Source organism: Syngnathoides biaculeatus, chromosome 7 (assembly GCF_019802595.1).
Source record: "Syngnathoides biaculeatus isolate LvHL_M chromosome 7, ASM1980259v1, whole genome shotgun sequence".
In the NCBI taxonomy this organism is placed as follows: Eukaryota; Metazoa; Chordata; class Actinopteri; order Syngnathiformes; family Syngnathidae; genus Syngnathoides; species Syngnathoides biaculeatus.
The window spans coordinates 9,226,852-9,245,880 of NC_084646.1; the positions used below are offsets into that span (position 1 = coordinate 9,226,852).

The following is a 19,029-nucleotide window of genomic DNA, read 5'->3' on the forward strand; positions in this document are numbered from 1 at the left end:
ATATCATGAAACGTTTGTTATAACGTGAAATGAATTGTTACATGAAATGATTCACGTTATAACGTGTAATTAACCATGTTACAACGTGAAACGTGACATGGAACATCCACATTATAACCTCAAACATATCACGTTATAATGGGATGTTTCATGCGATGTTATTTTCATGTTAGAACACCTCGCCCCCCCAGAAGGTCATTAAATTATTATTAAATTGACATTTCACATTATAACGTAGAACATGTTAGTTTTTGCCATGTTTCATGTTATAATGTGATAAAATTACATTACAACATTGTTCGTTTCACGTTATAACATGAAACGTTTCATGTTATAATGTGAAATGAATTATGTTGCAACATGAAATGATTCATGTTATAACATCTAACTAACCACCTTACAATGTGTAACATATCATGTTATAACATGAAACATCCACATTATAATGTGAAACATATCACATTATAATGTGAGAGCAGCAATACGCTTCCATAAATTGGCACATTAAAACTTGGGGAAAAAAATATTGCAAAGCTTTTTTTTATTTATATATATATATAAATATAGCCATTGATGTTCAGATCTAGAAATTTTGTTTCGCCAAAATTATTTTTTATTTCTCCTTGTGTAATGGAATTTTTTCACTTCTGTCCCGTACACTTGAATAAATTTTCAAAATAAAAAATAAAAAAGTGGTCTCTTTTTGTCGAGGCTTTCAAAGATGGCTTTTTGTCTGGAACTAAAATTGTATTTTTATCTTTACGTTGCAACTTTGTGAAAAAATAAAATTCTTTTGAGCAATATCAGTTTCCTAAATATAAATTCTGATCCAACTCCTGTAACAAAATGACTTTGCTCGCTATAACGTACGTTAAAAAAAAAAAAACAGAGTTTTATTATTGTGGCATTTCAACTTTATTCATGTCTTTAGAAAAAAAATATTTTTTTCTTCAAAATATATACAGTCCTCAAAAAAAATAAGCATTTTACTCTCCTAAGCGATTTTTCTCTGGTTAGATATTTGTTGAGGGAAAAATATAATTATTCTAGCATTATCACTTTCATTTTTATAATTTTTTTTTTCTCAAATACTTTTTCAGTGGAACACTACAACTTGTCGGGTAAACTTTTTCTCATGACGTTATGACTTTTTGCAAATATGATTTAATTCTTGCAACATTTTTCCTTGTCATATTTTGAGCTTCTCACAAAAAGTAACAATTTTCTCGTGTTCTTGACAAAAAAAAAATGTTATTCTCCCAATTGACTCTTCGTGGAACTTTTGACAAATATTTCTGGGGGAAATAACGTTTAATACTTTTCAGGCACTAACAAAATTTTTCCCCCCTCCTTGTTATATTCTGACGTTTTAGAGTGATTTATTTATTTTCTTATAATTAATAAATTGTAATTTATTTATTTATTTTTGCTTGACATTTCTTAATACGCAGGCCTCACCATGACTTTTCAAATATTTGATTTATTATTTCCAGCCCAGCTTGCGATGCGCCCTGCATCCCATTTTTATTTTATTTTATTTTTTTGGTCCTCTCTCTCCATTTTCTCCTCCTGAATTCCTGACACAAAAATCCCCAAAAGTTATACAAAACAAAAGCAAGACTGCCATTTCCGCGTCTCGGGCCGAGCTTGTTTGATGGCAATATTTCGATGAGCCAATCAGAATGCACGACGGGCATCCGTCACGCGGCTCGCGATCTCTCTCAAACACAACAAACAAACATTGAATTGCTCTCACACGCACACAGACACACACACTTTCTCACATAAACCCGGGGTTTATCTATATTAATAATATTATTAATAACAATAACAATGATAAGAGAATACTGTTGTTGGCACTGAAGAGCTTCGGACAGGCTCCCTTGTTTTTTTTTTTCTTTTTTTGTGTGCAAATCCCAAGTGTAGTAAGGCCGGAGAGCCACCGGGGGTCGCTGCTTCCTCTTTTCTGACACTTGGCAGACGTCACCGGTCACAGCATTTAAGTCGCCATTTTAATTTGGCCACAGTCCTCCTCGTGGAAAAAAATGGAATTGAAGTGAAATTTACGATTCGGAAGTGTTATGACCAAATGTTTTTTTTTGGCGGGGGGAGGGGTGTTTCCGTCCTCATTGTGGGCGTCCATTTTGTCTTGCAGAGTAGTGTTGCGTTCACAGTGTGACTTTGCTGAGTCTGAGAGACAGGCTGGAGCGCTGGTGGTGCGTTCGGGGCAACGTGGAGCTGCAGCGCACCCGCATCTGGACCGGAACGGCGCCACCGCCACCGCCGCCGCGCTCACGCAGCAGGAAGTCGAAGTTGGCCGACGTGTTCATGGCGTAGAAGACGTTGGCGTTGTCCGGGATGATCAACTCTGACGTGAGGAAGAAGACGATAGCGGCGTGTTCAAATATCAGATTGAATGCCGGACAAAAATCCAGATAGGAAACAATATTCCATATTGAAAAGCGCCGTGATTATTAAACTGTAGTACTGCACCATGAGAAACAAATGAAAATAAAAATAAAATAAGTACAAATCCGTTCTATTTAACTTTTAAGAAAATGTAAACTTTGAATGTGAAGCCCATTTATATGTAGCCTCATAATAGTAACATTCAAATAATTAATACTGAATACAGGTGAATTTTTATTAAATGTTTGAGGAATATTTAAAAATACTGTATATCGACCAATCAATATCAATGCCATAATTATTAGCAACTATTTTTTTTAATTGGTAAAATACTAAAATCTTAATCCAAATAAATTACAAACATTAAATAGCAATAATTCAATGATCATAATCCTCAATAATGTAATTAACTACCATTCATCAACCTTTTAGTCAATTGCTCAATAAAAATAATGCATATTAAACAATAAAAAAAAAACATTTTTAAAAATGTAAGAATCACATCGCAGTGTCCTCACTTCTCCATAACCATTATTTTGCATGAAAATTTGCAAAACAATAATCTTATTTATTAATTAAAGATGAGCTAATATTAAAATAATTAATACTAAAATTCAGCCTACGTGCCGACTGATGAATAGTATCAATTTCGAAAAGGCTATGAAAGGTTTGATATCCATTAAAATCTCACTCCCCCAAAAGTTAAGATAGAACAAAATTAATCGAGAAAAAAAAACCCAAGATTTGTGTGAAATTTGTGGCTCCATCCCGAAGACGGACGCGTTCCGTCGAGCGACGCGTGGGCTCACCTCGGTCGTCCGAGATGACCTGGACCAGCTCGTAGCCGTCCTCGGGCTCCTGCTCCAGGTTGTGCTTGGCCATGGCTCGGGAGATCACCGCCCTCGTCTTGTCTTGACTCGTCAGCTGACGGCAAAAACAAAACAAAAATATGAATCAGGTGCAAAGGGCATTCGGAGCACTTGATGTACCTTCGCAATACTTCGTTTAGTGTTGCACTTTGAGATCAATTTATTACTATCATCATGTGGTATAATAATTATTTTTAAAAATGATAACTTTCCTCCTCATTCTTGAACAAAACTTTTTTTTTTTTACGTTAATTCTTCTCCCAAAATTTTATTCTCATAGAATGATATCTTTTCTCCTACAACTACATCTCAAAATATTACTACAGTACTTGCAGAAAAATACAACTTTTGGTCATCAAATCATTTTTTCTCATTTAAAATAATGGAAAACACGTTCCAGACACACAAAAAACAACATTTTTTTTTTTTTTTTTTTTAATATAAGTCAACAACACCGCGCTACTGTGATTTATAAAAACACATGACAGTAACATAATTCAATAACTTGCCTTGGCCACCAGGGAGAAGTATAACGCGTACGTTTAATGCACATAAATTTGACGGCACAAAGAAGACAATGAAAATTTGTTTTTTGAAGAAAAAGAATATATGCCATCTGTACGTGTTGCTGCACCGTTTGTGTTCAAAAAGTCGTTATCTGAGGTTTTCAACTCCCAAGGCGCCCGTGCTAGTTTCGCTAGCCCGTCCATCTAAAGAGTTTTGCGTTGCGTGGCGGCAGTAAGCTAGCAGTCCCATCTTTAGTCTGGTAATATTATGCAGTTTTATGATAACATTCTAATTAAATTATAGCATTTTTCAAATGTTATTATCTATCATGGCGGCACGGTGGCCTCAAGAGTTCTGAGGTCCCGGGTTCAATACCGGACCCTCCTGTGTGGAGTTTGCATGTTCTCCCCGTGCCCGTGTGGGTTTCCTCCGGGTGGGCACTCCGGTTTTCCTCCCACATCCCAAAAACACGCAACATTAATTGGACACTCTAAATTGCCCGTAGGTGTGAATGTGAGTGCGGCTGTTTGTCTCTATGTGGCCTGCGATTGGCTGGCGACCAGTTCAGGGTGTAGCCCGCCTCCTGCCTGAAGATAGCTGGGATAGGCTCCGGCACTCCCCGCGACCCTCGTGAGGATAAGCGATGAAGAAAATGGATGGATAGATTATCCAACGTTACAACTTGGTTGAATTCAATTAGATTTTGACTTTATTGCAATATCAGGTTTTGTTCTACCAATATGACGGCGTATTTTTGAAATATTCAATATCTGACGCCAACTTTTGTCTGAAAAAAGTAACAAGTCAGGACTAGGAGGGCCTTACCAGGATGCTCTTGTAGAGGTTGCCGTTGCCGTTCTCCAGGCTGACTCTGACGATGCAGGCGTCCTGGGCCTGCGTGTTGTACGCCGGCGTCTGGCCGGGCGACGAGGGCGACATGGGCGTGAGGGACACGGAGCGCCGGTGGGCGCACGGGGGTCCCGGGAGCGGGGGAGGGGGGGAGGCGGGCGTCATGGAAACGCTGGTGTTGGACGAGCCCGTGTCCATGGAATGCAGCGAAGTGCAAGACGACGATTCGGAGAGCTGAAGACGTCCGCAGACCTTGTTCTGCTGGGGGTCGGCGCCGTGGGTGGGGGTGAGGCCCTCGCATTCCGAGGGGCTGCTGGAGTCGCTGGACGACACGCTGACCGAGTCCATGCTCTCCCCCGAGCTGCCGGTCGGGGGCGAGCGCGGCGTCTCCCGCGCCGGAGAGCTGGACGCGCTGCTGTCGGCGCCCAGGAACAGCCTGGAAACAAAATGGCGGAATTCAAAGCCCAAGTTTCTGCTCAAAAGCTGCGCTCATCTCAGATCCAGCATCAGGGGACGTCGCCACCTACTGGTGCCCCTATGTCGCGGGTGTCAAACTCGAGGCCCGGGGGCCAGATCTGGCCCGCCATATGGTTTTATGCGGCCCGCGAAGGCAAATGGTGCGTGTGTCAACTTCCAGGATTTTTGTCATAAATGACTTTTTGGCATTTTCGTATTACCAAACATCGACAATAGTCGAAAAACCCATTTACCGAGACTTCTGATTCCAAATCAGATAATGAAGAATGAAGATAATGAAGCGATTACATTTTTTTTTTTTTTTTTCCCACAATCATAACGGCCCTCAGAGGGAAACGGCACATAAAATGCGGCCCGCAGCAAAAAATGAGTTTGACACCCCTGCTCTATGTCATCACAGAGGTTGGCAAACCTGAATTTCACAGACAAGCTGGACCTCTTTAAGACCCGGCTGTTGAAAGAGTTTACTTGCGTCCATGGTATAGTGTCACTTGAATAATGATTTAAATGAATGTGTTGCGCATAAAAAAATAAAATAAAATTTGTAATTAAATGTTAATAACGCTCTCGAAGACGACTTATTTGAATCCAACTGAACTGAACTTAGGCAATTATTCTCTTGCCTACCACAAGGGGGAGCTCAGGTACCACTAGTAGTGGTAATATATTCAGAATCGCTGGTATAAACTTCGGTAAATGTGGGAAAAAAAAGAAAAAAAATCATATTTTCCTTTCAAAAACAAGAACATTTGTCTCCGAATGTTGATGTACTCACAGGCTGAGCCTCTTCACCATGCTTTTTCGGGGCTTGGGTGACGCCGGGCTGCTCTCGCCCAGGCCTTCGATTTCACACGACAGGGCGTAACTGCAAAAGCAAAACATCGGGAATCGTTCAAGGGACTTCGGTGATGACGCGATACAACGGCGGGGAGGGCACAAGCGAGCCGAGAAGAAGGCGACATTGTGCGAGTGGACAATAGGAAGCACTCAGCTCCGACTTCATGCACGAGTTTCTTTGTTGCCTGGTAGATGACGACAACGGCGCTCGGTGGAGCGAAGGTTCGACCGCTAAGATAAGGCAAAAACGTTTGTGGCGCGCCATATTTTGCATGTTACTGCCACACTGTGACAAACTTCAGTTCCTGCCACATCAGGACAGGAACGAGTGAGAAGAGGACAACGGACAAACCTAACTGGGAAGCGCACTTGTGATTGTGGTGCCTTTGGGCACTAAAATGGCAAAACAATTGTGTCGTTTCTGGCTAGAAAGAGTAGAAAAGAACCTCAAAATACTCTATGGGTATTTTTGCATAATTGCATGCTGTAAGTAGCAGCTGTTTCGAATAATCGTAATATCTGTGCTACTTTCCGTTAGCCCATCTATGGCATTTTGCTAGCGTTAAGCTAGCAGGTATTTGTTGGACAAAATTATTGTAATTTCCAGTTTACAAGCCGCGACTTTTTCCACACGCTTTCAACCTTGTGGTTTATGCGGTGATGCGGCGCTAGCATTAGCGCTGCGCTAGTGTTAGCGCAGTGCTAGGGTTAGCGCACCTGGTTATAAGCATCGGTACACAGAAAGAGTTTAACGCTAGTGCCACGCTAACGCTAGCGTTACACTCTCTGCGTATCCAGATGCGCTCTGTAGGCCGGGAATTACGGTATGCGGTATGTGAACAGGTAGGCGTTTAATTATCCAATCTTGTTTACAAATATGTTTTGAATCCATATATAGCAAGTAAAGCCATTAGAAAACAAAAAAAAAATGTATATGACCTCTTATTATCACAGCGGGGAAGGTCCTGAACATATCCTCTGTGATCAACGGAGTTCAATGTAGACTAATATTATTATTCTATTATATTTTTTATAATAATTTTAAGGTGACACCAAACCTTTAAATGGTAGTGTATACGTATACGCTGGAGACGGCTTGTGTAGTTTTTTTTTTTTTTTTGCATAAAGAAGGCAAGATAAAGCACGTTACCTTTCCTCCTCGCTGAGCTGAGTCTGGTTCTTGAACCAGCGCAGGAACGCCTGATCCGGAGTCAGGCAGTAGCTGTTACAGGCCGACTGCAGCAGCTTGATCTGCGCGATCACCTCGAACTCCTGCAGGGTCAGACAAAACATCCAATCAGCCGATCGGGATCCCCTCGCGCCGGAAGCGGACGGCGGCACAGTCGACGCGGGCGCTTACCCTCCGGCGCTTCTCGAAGTTGATGAGACCGCCCTGCGGGGGGCGCAAAGAGAGCATCAGTCGGGACGCCCCCCCCCCCCGCACATCGCACGACAGCGACCGGCTTAGGCAAACAACGTTAGGCCGCACCGCTCGCACAAACCGGTCAACCGTAAATGACTCACTTACACTTCCTCGGGAAAAAAAAAATAAGATATATATTTTTTTAAAAGAGCGCCAGTTTGCGGCGGGGGCTTACACGGATCATCGCTCCGATGTGAAACGCCTGCACAATTGAACAGTATTTCCCCTAGCGCCAACAAGAAAGTCCCACCAAAGTTTTTTCAAGATGGACAAGAGCACATTATAATATTATATATATATATATAATGTAAACATAGCAAAATAGAACGGAACAAATTAAACGGCGTGTGTGTCACAAATAATTCATTCGCTGGATTTATGTGAGCGGCACAGTGACGCCACTGGTGAAAGCGTTGGCCTCACAGTTCTGCGGACCGGGGTTCAAATCCCGGCCCCCGCCTGTGTGGAGTTTGCGTGTTCTCCCCGTGCCTGTGTGGCTTTTCTCCAGGCACTCCGCTTTCCTCCCACATCCCAAAAACAGGCATTAATTGAAGACTCTAAATTGCCCTGAGGTGTGATCGTTGTCTGTCTCCACGTGCCCTGCGATCGGCTGGCGACCAGTCCAGGGTGTACCCGCTGGGATAGGCTGCGGCACTCTCCGAACCTTGTGAGGATGAGCGACTCTGATAACGCATGGACGGATATAATTATGTGTCTCTTTTTAGTGCACGCGCCTTCGCCACCTGGGGGCAGTGCAATACCGAAATATGTGTGGCGGTCTGAGCGCTCCCCCGTGCTGAAAAGTCTCCTTGTGATGAATGCGCTTGCGTTACTAACAGGGGAACTCTGCGTACGTAGCAGACGCTTACACCTGGAAATCTCCCGGTCTCATAGTTCCCCTTCTTCTACATAGAGGGAGCTAACGTACAACCCTTACCCTAACCTTAAAACACAAGTTGATAAAAAAAGACATACACAAATATGTACGTTTGCTATGTTCATCCTTCTGAGACGTCCATAGCGAACATGAACACTCGGCGACAATTTGTCGAATGCCACATGTTGAAGCACGGATGGGGATCTTTCAGATTGGCCGGAAGTTTACAAAATACACACGCGTGCGCATCACAAGGAGACTTTTCAGCACAAGGGGAGGCCTCAGACCGTCATACCGGTGTGAACTCCTCAGGTACGTGCAGTAAGTAGCTTTTTGCACCGGAGAAAGAATATGTATGCTAAACTTAGCAAAAACTTACGATGATTCTCATACCTTTGGCCTTATGTTGTAATTTGGGAAAGGCCAAATATCATCCGATTCAACTTGCTGATTATACAATACAATATTTATAACAACGGCAAGTAGATGCTATTTCCTAGCCTGTTTATTGCGTATTGCATTGCTTGTTAGCATTAAGATAAGACAAAACATGGACATCTTTGTTTTATTTATTAGTTTGTCGGTAAATTGTAACTTGTTGTCACTGTTGTGAAGTGAACTGAGTTTTCTGTCACCACACGGCGCTTCAATTGTCATGATCATTTGTTTTTTTTGTGTTACCTCGACGAGGTCAGGAAGTGCTGTGTCGAGCATGGTCAGGTCGGTCAGAAAGGTCCCCAGGTAAGGTATGGTTCCCTGCATAGCTCCCTGCGGAGGAAATCCCAAATCATTCATTCAATGAGGGTTTTGGCAATCGTGTGACGTTCAAAAATATGCCGCAAAAGCACCGCTTTAGCCGCAGATTCCAGGCTTTGTCTTACCATTTCCTTCTGCAGCTGAAGTCGCTTGTGGGTGCGCTTCTGATGCTCCTTGGCACAACTCTCCAGACTGGCAAACTTTGAAGTACCTTCCTGTGGGGGCCAACGGGGAGGACGAAAATAGCTTCGGTCACGGAAATTCTAAACTTCTGAGACTGAGTGAATGCGCGGTCGGAGTCGCCGTTCTCTTTTAAGTGAGAATTATCTGCTTTGTAGCAGGAGGCCTGTGATCACTGAGTGAACTCTCGGTAAACACAGAATGGCTTTATGACGAGGAGAAAAGCCTTTATTAGTCTCTTAAGGGGAAACCGAAGAGCGCCGTGTTTATATTGGACCTGCCGAAAATACCGACAAGGCCCAAAATAAAGACGCGACGGATAAACGGAGGGATGTCGGAAAGAGGGGACACGTACGCAAAGCAAATCGCTGTACTTTTTGGTACATTCGACCTAAAATAACTGGCTCCACGTGGAAATTGGTGTTCAGATGTCACAAGATCCACTCTGTGTCACGTAACTTTTACCGTAATTTCCGGCCTGGTTATAAGCCTCACCAAATCCAATTGTAAAGGAAATACCATTTGGTACATACATAAGCCGCGCCTGTGTAAAAGCCGCAAATGCCCACATTCAAACTCACATTGAAACACGAGATATTTACCAAGAAAGACGGTACACGGAAAGAGTTTTCAAAGTTAGATTAGGTTAACATAGCAACAACATGGTAGCACGAACAGGGCTGTTTAAAAAAAAAACAAAAAACAAAAAAAAACTGTCGCAGCAGGTACACAGTATCAACACAGTGCCACAGCACTAACAGGGCCGGTAAAAAAACAAAAAACAAAAATCACGGAGACACAGCAGTAACACCCTAGCGCAGCGCTAACAGGACCGATTAATAATAATAAAAAAAAACATACCTAAATTCCTGAGATGCAGGAGCAACACGCTAGCGCAGCGCTAACAGGGCCGGTAAAAAAAAAAATAAAAAAAAAAAAAACACTGGAAAAAAATCACGGAGACACGCCAGTAACACGCTAGCGCAGTGGTAACACTAGTGCAACGCGAACAGGGCCGGTTAAAAAAAAAAAAAAAAATACAAGTAAAAGTCACATCCTCGGCACATATATTCCACCGGTCTTACTTTTACGTTTTCCGCTCGACTGCCCCGTTGCGGCCGTTAGAAAAAATGCACAAAGTACCCGCATCACCGCATAAACCGCAGGGTTGAAAGCGTGTGAAAAAAGTCGCGGCTTATAGGCCGGAAATTATGGTAAGCGATAAATAACTATGCGTCTCCATTCACAGGCTAATTATCGGGCCTTTTTTTTTTTTTTTTTTTTAAATCCAATTGGAGGCCTGAAAAAAAGTCAGCCAGAAAAGATGGAAAACCAAACGAAAGGGGGAAATCTTAATAAAATAAAATATTTTTTTCCTGTTGGCACTTATGAGTAATTTAATGAAAACACTTTTTTTTTTGTGTCTGCTATTGGATGGAGCCAGGGCATTAATAAATAGTAAAGGAGTAATTGGTGCCAAGATACATCTTTGCACGTTAGGGAAGAGCTATGTTCAGCCTGGGTTGTTAGTGGAAAGTCTACATCACATGTGCGCACATTTCTCGTGCATATTATTTGCAGTTGTAAATTTACAGTGAAAAAAACATGACTTTCGGTCTTGTAAAATGATCCTTACATACAATAAATGAAAATGATTGTTGAAAACTCACCCTCATAAGCAGCTCTCTGCTGGTCAGGTAGTTGTTGTGATCGGAGAAGATGTCCGACAGCTCCTCAAAGGTCTGCGTGCTGTCCCTGCCGAGCAGGTGGACAGACGCAAGACGTCAAAGGCTGCGTTATTTCATATGAAATGACATTAAGAAAGCTTACTTGTGGACGCAATTCCACGCTCGCTTCAACCTGTACAGCGGGTTGGACTGCAAAGCTGACACGATGGCTCGCAGGGAGGAGAAATTTTTACGGATGCGACACTCCTGTAGGGAGACACCCAAGGTTACAAAAAAAAAAAAAATATATATATATATATATATATATTGTCGGAAACTTTCATAAAACCGATTAGAGCGGCATTTTCAGATAAAAATAGGCGGGTACTAGGTGTGCCTAATTTTCCGACCAGCACACCACCGACCTGAGCGATCTCGATCCAGCGCTGAATGACCCGCGCTCGGACGTGCGGCCGTATCTGTCGGTGCTTGAGCACGGTGCTGACCACGCAGGCCGCCACGGCGTTGAACTGCGTGATGGTGGCGCGGACGCTGGGGGCGCTGTGCTTGTTTTGCTTCTTGTCCCTCTGGGACCAGACGGAGCCCAGGCAGTGGTGCGGCACGACTTTTTTGAACAGCAGCTGCGCTCGGGACAAAACAGGATGGAGTTACGCGGCCGCTTCCCTCCGAAAACAGCGCGTTGACGGCGCGGCGGTCTCACTGCGTCCATGTAGGTCAGCTGCTCGGCCACCAGGTCGGACTGAAACGACAGGAAGTCCTCCTGAACGTCCATGTCCACTTCATCCTCCTCGCCCAGGCAGTAGGAACTATTGCCATGGAACCCGGCTGAAAAGCAAACGGAATTCGTCAGATGACGCAATCCTCAGAAGATAAAGACTTTTGTCCAACAACGGCTACCGTCAGGTTCGTCCACGCCGGCCTGGCCCTGCAGCTGCTCCAGCAGCCCCTCGGCCCGTCGCAAGGCCTCGGAGCCAGGCAGGGCCCTGCGGAGGTAGTCCATCAGCCTGCGTAGGCAGGGGTAGTCCGGAGGCTCCTGGAAGTCTTCGGGACACTGGTCCAGCCAGGCGCGCAGGATAGAGGCTAAGGCACTGTCAAAGGAGGAAAAACATCTCTCGAGACACGCACGTCCACCCATGAAAAGTGCCACAAAACCTCAAGAAATCTCACTTTCTGATGGCTCCGTTGGTTTCAGACACTTGGCTTTTTTTGGCACTTGGCTCATTTTCATCCGCACTTCCATATCTGCAACGACGACCAGACCGTAGATTAAGAAAAATAGATGTGCACACGGTGCTCCTCCCCCATTCAGGTTAGATTCCAGACCCATCCGTGATAAAGACCATAAAAATAACTCTTCCCTTCCCCTGGCAAACCTCCTTCAACTGTAAATATTGCATTTCAACACAAAACAATTGCTAAGTTTAACAAACATTTGCGATATAGCGTGGGGGGGCTTCACAGCGAACTGGACTTGATGTGATTCCAGGTGACCGGTTCTATCGCTACCTGTCAAGCAGCAGCTGCAGCACCGTCTGCGTGCTGGCGAAGGCTCGGTAGGTGGACAGGAAGATGGACGTGTAAGTGAGGTCGTTGTCGCCGAACGCCGTCAGCAGCGTCTCCACCAGACGCTCCAGAGTCCCGGCGCGGATGCTTCGGATCTTGCAGGTCTCCAGCTGGCTCACCGTGTGGCCGGGAGGCAAGCGGTCGCCCTCCGCCTAAATCGCAGACGTGGACCATTAGACGGCGAAGCGAAGGTGGCAGAAGGCCGAGTGCGGGGAGGAAGCGATTGAGAGTTTTAAGAATCGGGCGGTCATCCAATGGATCTTTCCGACCTGTCAATAACTCGTACGATAATAGCCAATCAGATTGCCGCATTGTCTTGACGCGCCCCTCTCGCCGCCGTATTGTCCCACAAGCAATGCTGGTCGTCAGTAGCGGGCGCTTGGAAAAGTTAAAGTTACGAAGAAAATGGTCCTCAGATGCGCTTGGGGAACGTGCAATTCTGATGAAAGATATCCTGCTAGCTTACAAAGGAGCCCGCTTGATTCATTTTCCAAAGCCTAAAGCCTAAGCCTATGGTGTCAAACTTTTTTTTTTTTTTTTTTTTGCATCGCTCGCCAACATTTCGCTGTAACTCTGACATCGCGTCCTGCTGCGTCCAAAATCTTCATTCCGTGTGCACATCCTTACGTGAAATAGTTGAGACCTCTCTGTAGAACTCTCTTGGACAAGTCTGACGCATTTGGCAAAAAAACATACCGCAATATTATCTGGAATACGCGATAGAGAATCGACTTCAAACATGTTATGTTCAGTCGCCATTTTGAAAGCTTGCGGGACATGGATAAGGGGGCGGAGCTTAATATCGCCATCGGAAAGGTCCATTAGCCCATGGATTATTGGGATAAATTTAAAAAATGATTTGGCATTAGTCAACACATACACAGTATCTGTACTTATGTTAGCTAGCTGTACTAGTAAATTCGCAACTATGCAATTTTTTTTAATGGTCTGAACTCACTCCTTGTATTGTCTATTACAATATTGTTATCTCAATTAAATAAGCGACATGAAGCGTCATTAATCTTTGACCAGTTATGGGATTGTTTAGCTGTTAACGCGTCTGTTAGTTTTGTCCTGACGGACGAAGTTGGATGTCGTCCTCGTCGTTTCACTCATCCGAGTCGCAAAACTTGGACGTTGGAATCTCGCTTTTTCATAATTTTATCGAATCCTTTAATCCAAATGACTCTCATAACGATACTTGCGTCGTGTGCTTCACAAAAAAAAAAAAAAAATCACTTCTTCAAAAACAAACAAAAAAAAGTCACGATTGTGAAGATGCAGACTTTGAAATATTAACGGGAAAAAAAACTTGGCAAGTCATCGAGTTCGCCACTAAATCAAGTCGACTCTTTCCTCAGTTTTAGCCGAGCAGGTCTCGAGTCCCAAAAACTTGACGGCTTACGTCAGACTCGAGTCAAGTCAAAATAGTCGAGTCTCCCAACTCTGTCGCGTTGCGTCCGGTGTTTGTTTTCAAAGTGTGACAGATGAAGTCATTCTCCTGAAAACAAGCAAATACCCCGGAACAGATTTGGGGAGGAACAATCCTGACCTATATTCCTCCCCCCCCACCCCCCACCCCCAATTTTCCCAGATGTGTCCTACTATTGTGACTCGAGACTGAGAAGTTGCAGATCATCCAAAAGGGAGAAAAGTAGAAGAAAAGAAAAAAGGCGCAGAGCTCAGCGAGGTTAGCGCGCTAGGGGCAGGAAAGCCTCCAATCTGCTTTCAATCACAGCGGACCCCCTCCCTCCTCTTTCCCCCGCCGCTACCCTCCGATAACACGCAAAGGCAAACGCTTTTCCGTCACTGCGAGCCGGCGCAAAAGTCAGCTGCGGCGACTTTGCGCAGCAAACCCCGCAGACAGGCGTTGCAAACACTTCCCGAGCCGGCGAGCGCTTGCACGCTGGCAAACGGCTGCTGCTAACCAATACACAAGATGGAAGCGCGTCAAGAAGAAAAACAGTTCGCGACCCAAAGGGGGTAACGAGCGTAAAATAACCAATTAGGGTAGACCCCCAGCCTGGTCGTGGTTCGCAATTAACTCATTTTTATGCTCTTTCTGTAACACCTCAAGATGCGACAAGATGGCACAAAAGACCCTTCAAATAGGAAAGTAACAATCGGTGTCAAGGAAGTACTGCCGAAGCGATACCGCTTGACTGAGACACGAACATCTTTGTATGTCAGGGAGCGGCTATGTTTGTGGTTTAAATGTTTCCTATGACTCATTCGCCATCCGACATTTTTAACGCCACTTGACCGATCTTTCAAGCGCGACAGAAGATCGCCTTCTGTTTTCATTCTAAGAAATGAAGCTGAAATGAAAAGTAAGAGCAGATTTTTCTTTCACCAGAAAGAACTGACTGGACTGATTTCACCCAAAACGTCGGTTTCGATATATATATATATATTTTTTGCTTCTGTATTGTAACATATCAAACAAGATAGGGGAAAGGGATTTTTACGGCAAATTAATTTGACAGATTACTAAACCGTGAGCGGCGGGCGCCGACACACGGCATAACTCGGGCTTAATGTCCGTTTTTTTTTATTTATTTCTTACATCCTTTTCCTAGTTGACGCCATGAACCGCATCCATCAACTGTTCCCTCAAATTCAACACATACTTTCTACTTTCTTCACCGTATTTTCCGCACTATAAGGCGCACCACATTATAAGGCGCACCTTCAATGAATGGCCTAATTAAAAAAAAAAAAAAATCTCATATATATAAAGCGCACCGGATTATAAGGCGCATAGAGTGCGTTATGGATCCGTTAGATGGAGCTGCGCAAAAGGCTCAATATTGATCCATATATAAAGCGCACCGGATTATAAGGCGCATAGAGTGCGTTATGGATCCGTTAGAAGGAGCTGCGCAAAAGGCTCAATATTGATCCATATATAAAGCGCACCGGATTATAAGGCGTACCGTCGTCTTTTGAGAAAATTAAAGGATTTTAGGTGCGCCTCATAGTGTGGAAAATACGGTATTTTGTTTATGCCATACATATACATTCTGTTAAGTGTCTGGTGCCGAATTTTGTCCAACTGCCAAAGTGTTGGCATTTATTTCCTTTATAATCAAAATGCTGAACCGAGGTTAACTGCCTAATCTTTCTCCGCTACTCAAAAGTTGTGCTGATCTCGACTCTAAAGTGACGCAACGCCGCCATCTAGAGATCTGTTAGTCACTACAGCGGTTTCCAAAACTCGTTTTTCCAGACAACCTGAGCGAGACCATCTTTCACACCTAACCCATTGAAAAAACACACTCGGCATATTTAGACGTCGCCGGTAAACGGTTGACCTCCAATTGACACATCTACGTGTATTTTCTTGTAGCTAGAACATAACTGAAAAACAACAGTAATTTTCCGTGACGAAATTGATTTTGATGTTGAGCGTGAGGAATGTTTGGCTGCTCAAGTTCACCCCAAAGGCGTTTGCCGCGGTTGAGGTTGACGCTGGTGTTTACAACTTGTGTGTAAAACAAAAAACAAAAAAAAAAACTCTCTCACGTGAAAATTGTTTCTCGGCTTGCATCAAGCCCGGTCGATGTCACACCCCCGATAGCCATCTACCCCAACGCGATTGGTCTGCTCCGCGCACGACACTGTAAAAGTGCCATCCTTATAAAACTAAAAAGCCACACTACCATTATACGTTCATATTTAGGTGGGGGCCGCAAAATATCCTCTTGCGGGCCGCAAATGGCCCGTGGGCCGCAGGTTTGAGACCCCTGGTATAGCGCCATTTAAATCCACCCAAAACTCTCATGCTGGAACTCATACAACTGGCAACTCATCGCAGGTTCTCTTTTCGCAGCCACATTTTTCCCCGTTTAGCGCAGAGAAAAAAAAAAAAAAAAAAAAGGATTCTGAACACAAGATCCAAGTTTGTCATCTAAACAACAGACGTTTTTCCCCCTCACCAATCGTTTGTTTTAACGCCTCTGGTGACGTTTGCCCGCGCACCCCGGTGGTCAAATCCCTCTCGCATAGGTAGCTCACGGCGGTTAACTGAAAAAAAAAAAAAAAAAACTGCTGAGCGTGTCACAGTTAGCACGGAAGCAACAGCGTTAAGGAAACAGAGATGTCTTTTTTTTTTTTGTGTGTGTGTGTGTACGGACCCGAAATGTGCAACTCGAGGAAAAGCCTTTAATGCCTTTTAATGCCGGAGCAGCATTTCATCTAACTGCTGCTGCAAAAAAAAAAAAAAAAAAAAAGGGGGGGGGGGCAGATGGTGTGGTCACTTGCCAAGCTCGGAAAGTCAGGAAATCACATGCTTTGGCTAAAAGAGAAAGATCGGCGTCGGTGCAAACTCCCGCTAAAGGTGAAGTCCGGAGCGCGAGATTTACGACTCCGATGTTAACGCAACACAATGGCGAGGGAGAGGCGCCAGCGCACAATGGAAAGGCCTCCAAAACAATGGCGATGAGTTTAATAACCGGACGTCTCGACGCGTCCGCACAAGACATTTCGCTTGGAAGGACTTGGCACGTTTGCCACTAAGAGAGTGGAAAATGCAATGGCCACGTCAAATTGGGAGTTTTTGGAGTCAAAACAAAGGCAAAAAAAAAGGGACCATCAAAAAGTTCACTTGTGAGTCAAGGAAATACTGTTAATACTTTTAACGTTTAGTTTGAAAAAGATGTCAGGTGTAGTTTTTTTTTTTTTTTTTCCCCAGTTGTCAATATTAGCTCATTTAGCATTCAGTTCAAGTCAACATTAGCAAGTCGAGTTGTCCCGATCTCATCACGTGATCAAAAATTGGGGACCAGCAGATAATTTTTAGCTGATCGATCGTAGGGGGAAGACAGCTTTTTTTTTTTTTTTTTTTTTTCTCCATTTCCTAACCTTTAAAAGGTCATAATACAAAATAGTCGTGAGGTACAAATGTCTCATTCCACACAAATGCCTGTGCTTTATTCGAGCTGCAGCTTTTTAAGACCGGTTGACTAAATATTCATACACAAAGCCCAAAATGGAAACCACAAGAGCTGAATCGCTACTTCTACTTTCACCATTATTTTATTTTGAAGGGGAAGTCCAGTGTTTTGCGTGAACAATGTATCCAATAGGTCACGTAATATGTACTCTATCTTGACAATGTGATGTTAAATGGTTTTTAATCGAAAATTACGAATATTCAGGGGCGCCGCCATTTTGGCGAGTCACATGACCAATGTGCGCGGATGCGACGTGTAACGCGCCCCAACAAAGGCTCGCTTACGTCGGGACACAATTATGGCCAGCGCTGATTTCTCCGATTCATCCTCATCTGATGAAGAAATAGCAGCATCGGTTGATCGGGAAGACGGAGGAATACTCCCACACAGAGCGGCGGAGCAGTGAGGTCGCTCGTCAGACTCGGCGTCGTTCCACCCGAAGAATATTCAGCATTATTTACAGCCACAGGTTCAAATCTGTATGGAAGCATTCCTCCGTCTTCCCGATCGACCAATACTGATATTGCTTCAATTGATAAGGATAAATCAGAGAAATCCGCGCTGGGCATCAATGCTGTCCCACGTAATCGAACGTTTGGAACGGCACGTAACACGTCACATCCGCCCACGTAGGTCATGTGACTCGCCAAAATGGCAGCGCCCCGGAGAATTCGTAATTGTCGATAAAAACCTCCTCAAAACTGTGAAATGACAGAGGATTTTTAACGTCACATTTTCAACATAGAGTACATATTACATGACACCTTGTTAATGCAAACCACCGGATTTCCCCTTTTAGGTACGCATCTGTGCAGCAAACGACGTTCCGGGACTCACCCCCAGCCACCTGGCGCCCTTGTTGGCCGCCTGTTGAATCTGAACCCGCTTGAGCGTCACGTTGTAGATGGCTCCTTCCTCCACTTCCTCCCCCCAGTCCTGCACGGAGCTCTGCAACCAGACCAGCGCAAGAACACTTCGGGTTAGCGCTCGCGTTCTCTTTCAAGTTCCTTGATTAGTCGGCAAGGTCCAAGAAGAACTCGAGTTAGGTACCCGATGACGTGTACATTTTTTTGCGGAGGGCTGACACGTCGCCAAAGGAACGACCCTTGACATTTACACTTGGTGGAATTTCTGATGACGGTGCAGAGTCGGGATATTTATTTTTTTTTTTTTAATTTTTTTATTGTCGCATCATCAACATGGAAACGGCGTTATTGTATCGGTTTTTGTCATTTTCACCTGAGCTAGCAGAAAACACAGTCCCACATAAATTTGTGGCTGGGTGACAGATGAACCAAGGGGGAAATCCGGGATTTTTTTTCGAGAAGCATTCAATCGTGACCTTACATATATTTTATGCATATTTTCATTTTTTTCCCCCAGCAACGCAACACAGCAAAGCTTGTTAAAATCCAATTTAACGTTTATATGGGATCCATTTTAGCTTGCTATACACTAGCATGATATACCACACAAAACTACACACTATATAAAAGATAGTTTATTGGACATTTCACTTAATTTCTTAGTGAAGATGCTTGAATGTCAACAGCTATACTCAGCCATACCCATGCAGGACGTGGCACTGATCCAAATGAAAACGGTTCGGCCTTGGCGGAGGTCACTCCGCTGCTTGTCA

The 19,029-nt window shown here is 44.0% G+C and overlaps 1 protein-coding gene across 4 annotated transcripts in view; it reads right to left on the reverse strand.

The window, feature by feature from the left end:
* Positions 1-1,415: 1,415 nt before the first annotated feature.
* Positions 1,416-19,029, reverse strand: part of rgl1 (ral guanine nucleotide dissociation stimulator-like 1) — a 52,724-nt gene continuing 35,110 nt past the window's right edge. For all 4 annotated transcript variants that reach the window (XM_061824149.1, XM_061824148.1, XM_061824147.1 and 1 more), the window contains 16 exons: positions 18,228-18,338; positions 12,379-12,587; positions 12,040-12,114; positions 11,770-11,960; positions 11,573-11,697; positions 11,277-11,492; positions 11,015-11,118; positions 10,855-10,939; positions 9,130-9,219; positions 8,930-9,016; positions 7,309-7,341; positions 7,099-7,220; positions 5,887-5,976; positions 4,611-5,070; positions 3,219-3,333; positions 1,416-2,368 (listed from right to left, as the gene is read on the reverse strand). In XM_061824149.1, coding sequence (XP_061680133.1) covers positions 2,169-2,368; positions 3,219-3,333; positions 4,611-5,070; positions 5,887-5,976; positions 7,099-7,220; positions 7,309-7,341; positions 8,930-9,016; positions 9,130-9,219; positions 10,855-10,939; positions 11,015-11,118; positions 11,277-11,492; positions 11,573-11,697; positions 11,770-11,960; positions 12,040-12,114; positions 12,379-12,587; positions 18,228-18,338 — 2,313 coding nt within the window. In that variant the 3' untranslated portion in view covers positions 1,416-2,168. The remainder of the gene's footprint in view (positions 2,369-3,218; positions 3,334-4,610; positions 5,071-5,886; positions 5,977-7,098; positions 7,221-7,308; positions 7,342-8,929; positions 9,017-9,129; positions 9,220-10,854; positions 10,940-11,014; positions 11,119-11,276; positions 11,493-11,572; positions 11,698-11,769; positions 11,961-12,039; positions 12,115-12,378; positions 12,588-18,227; positions 18,339-19,029) is intronic.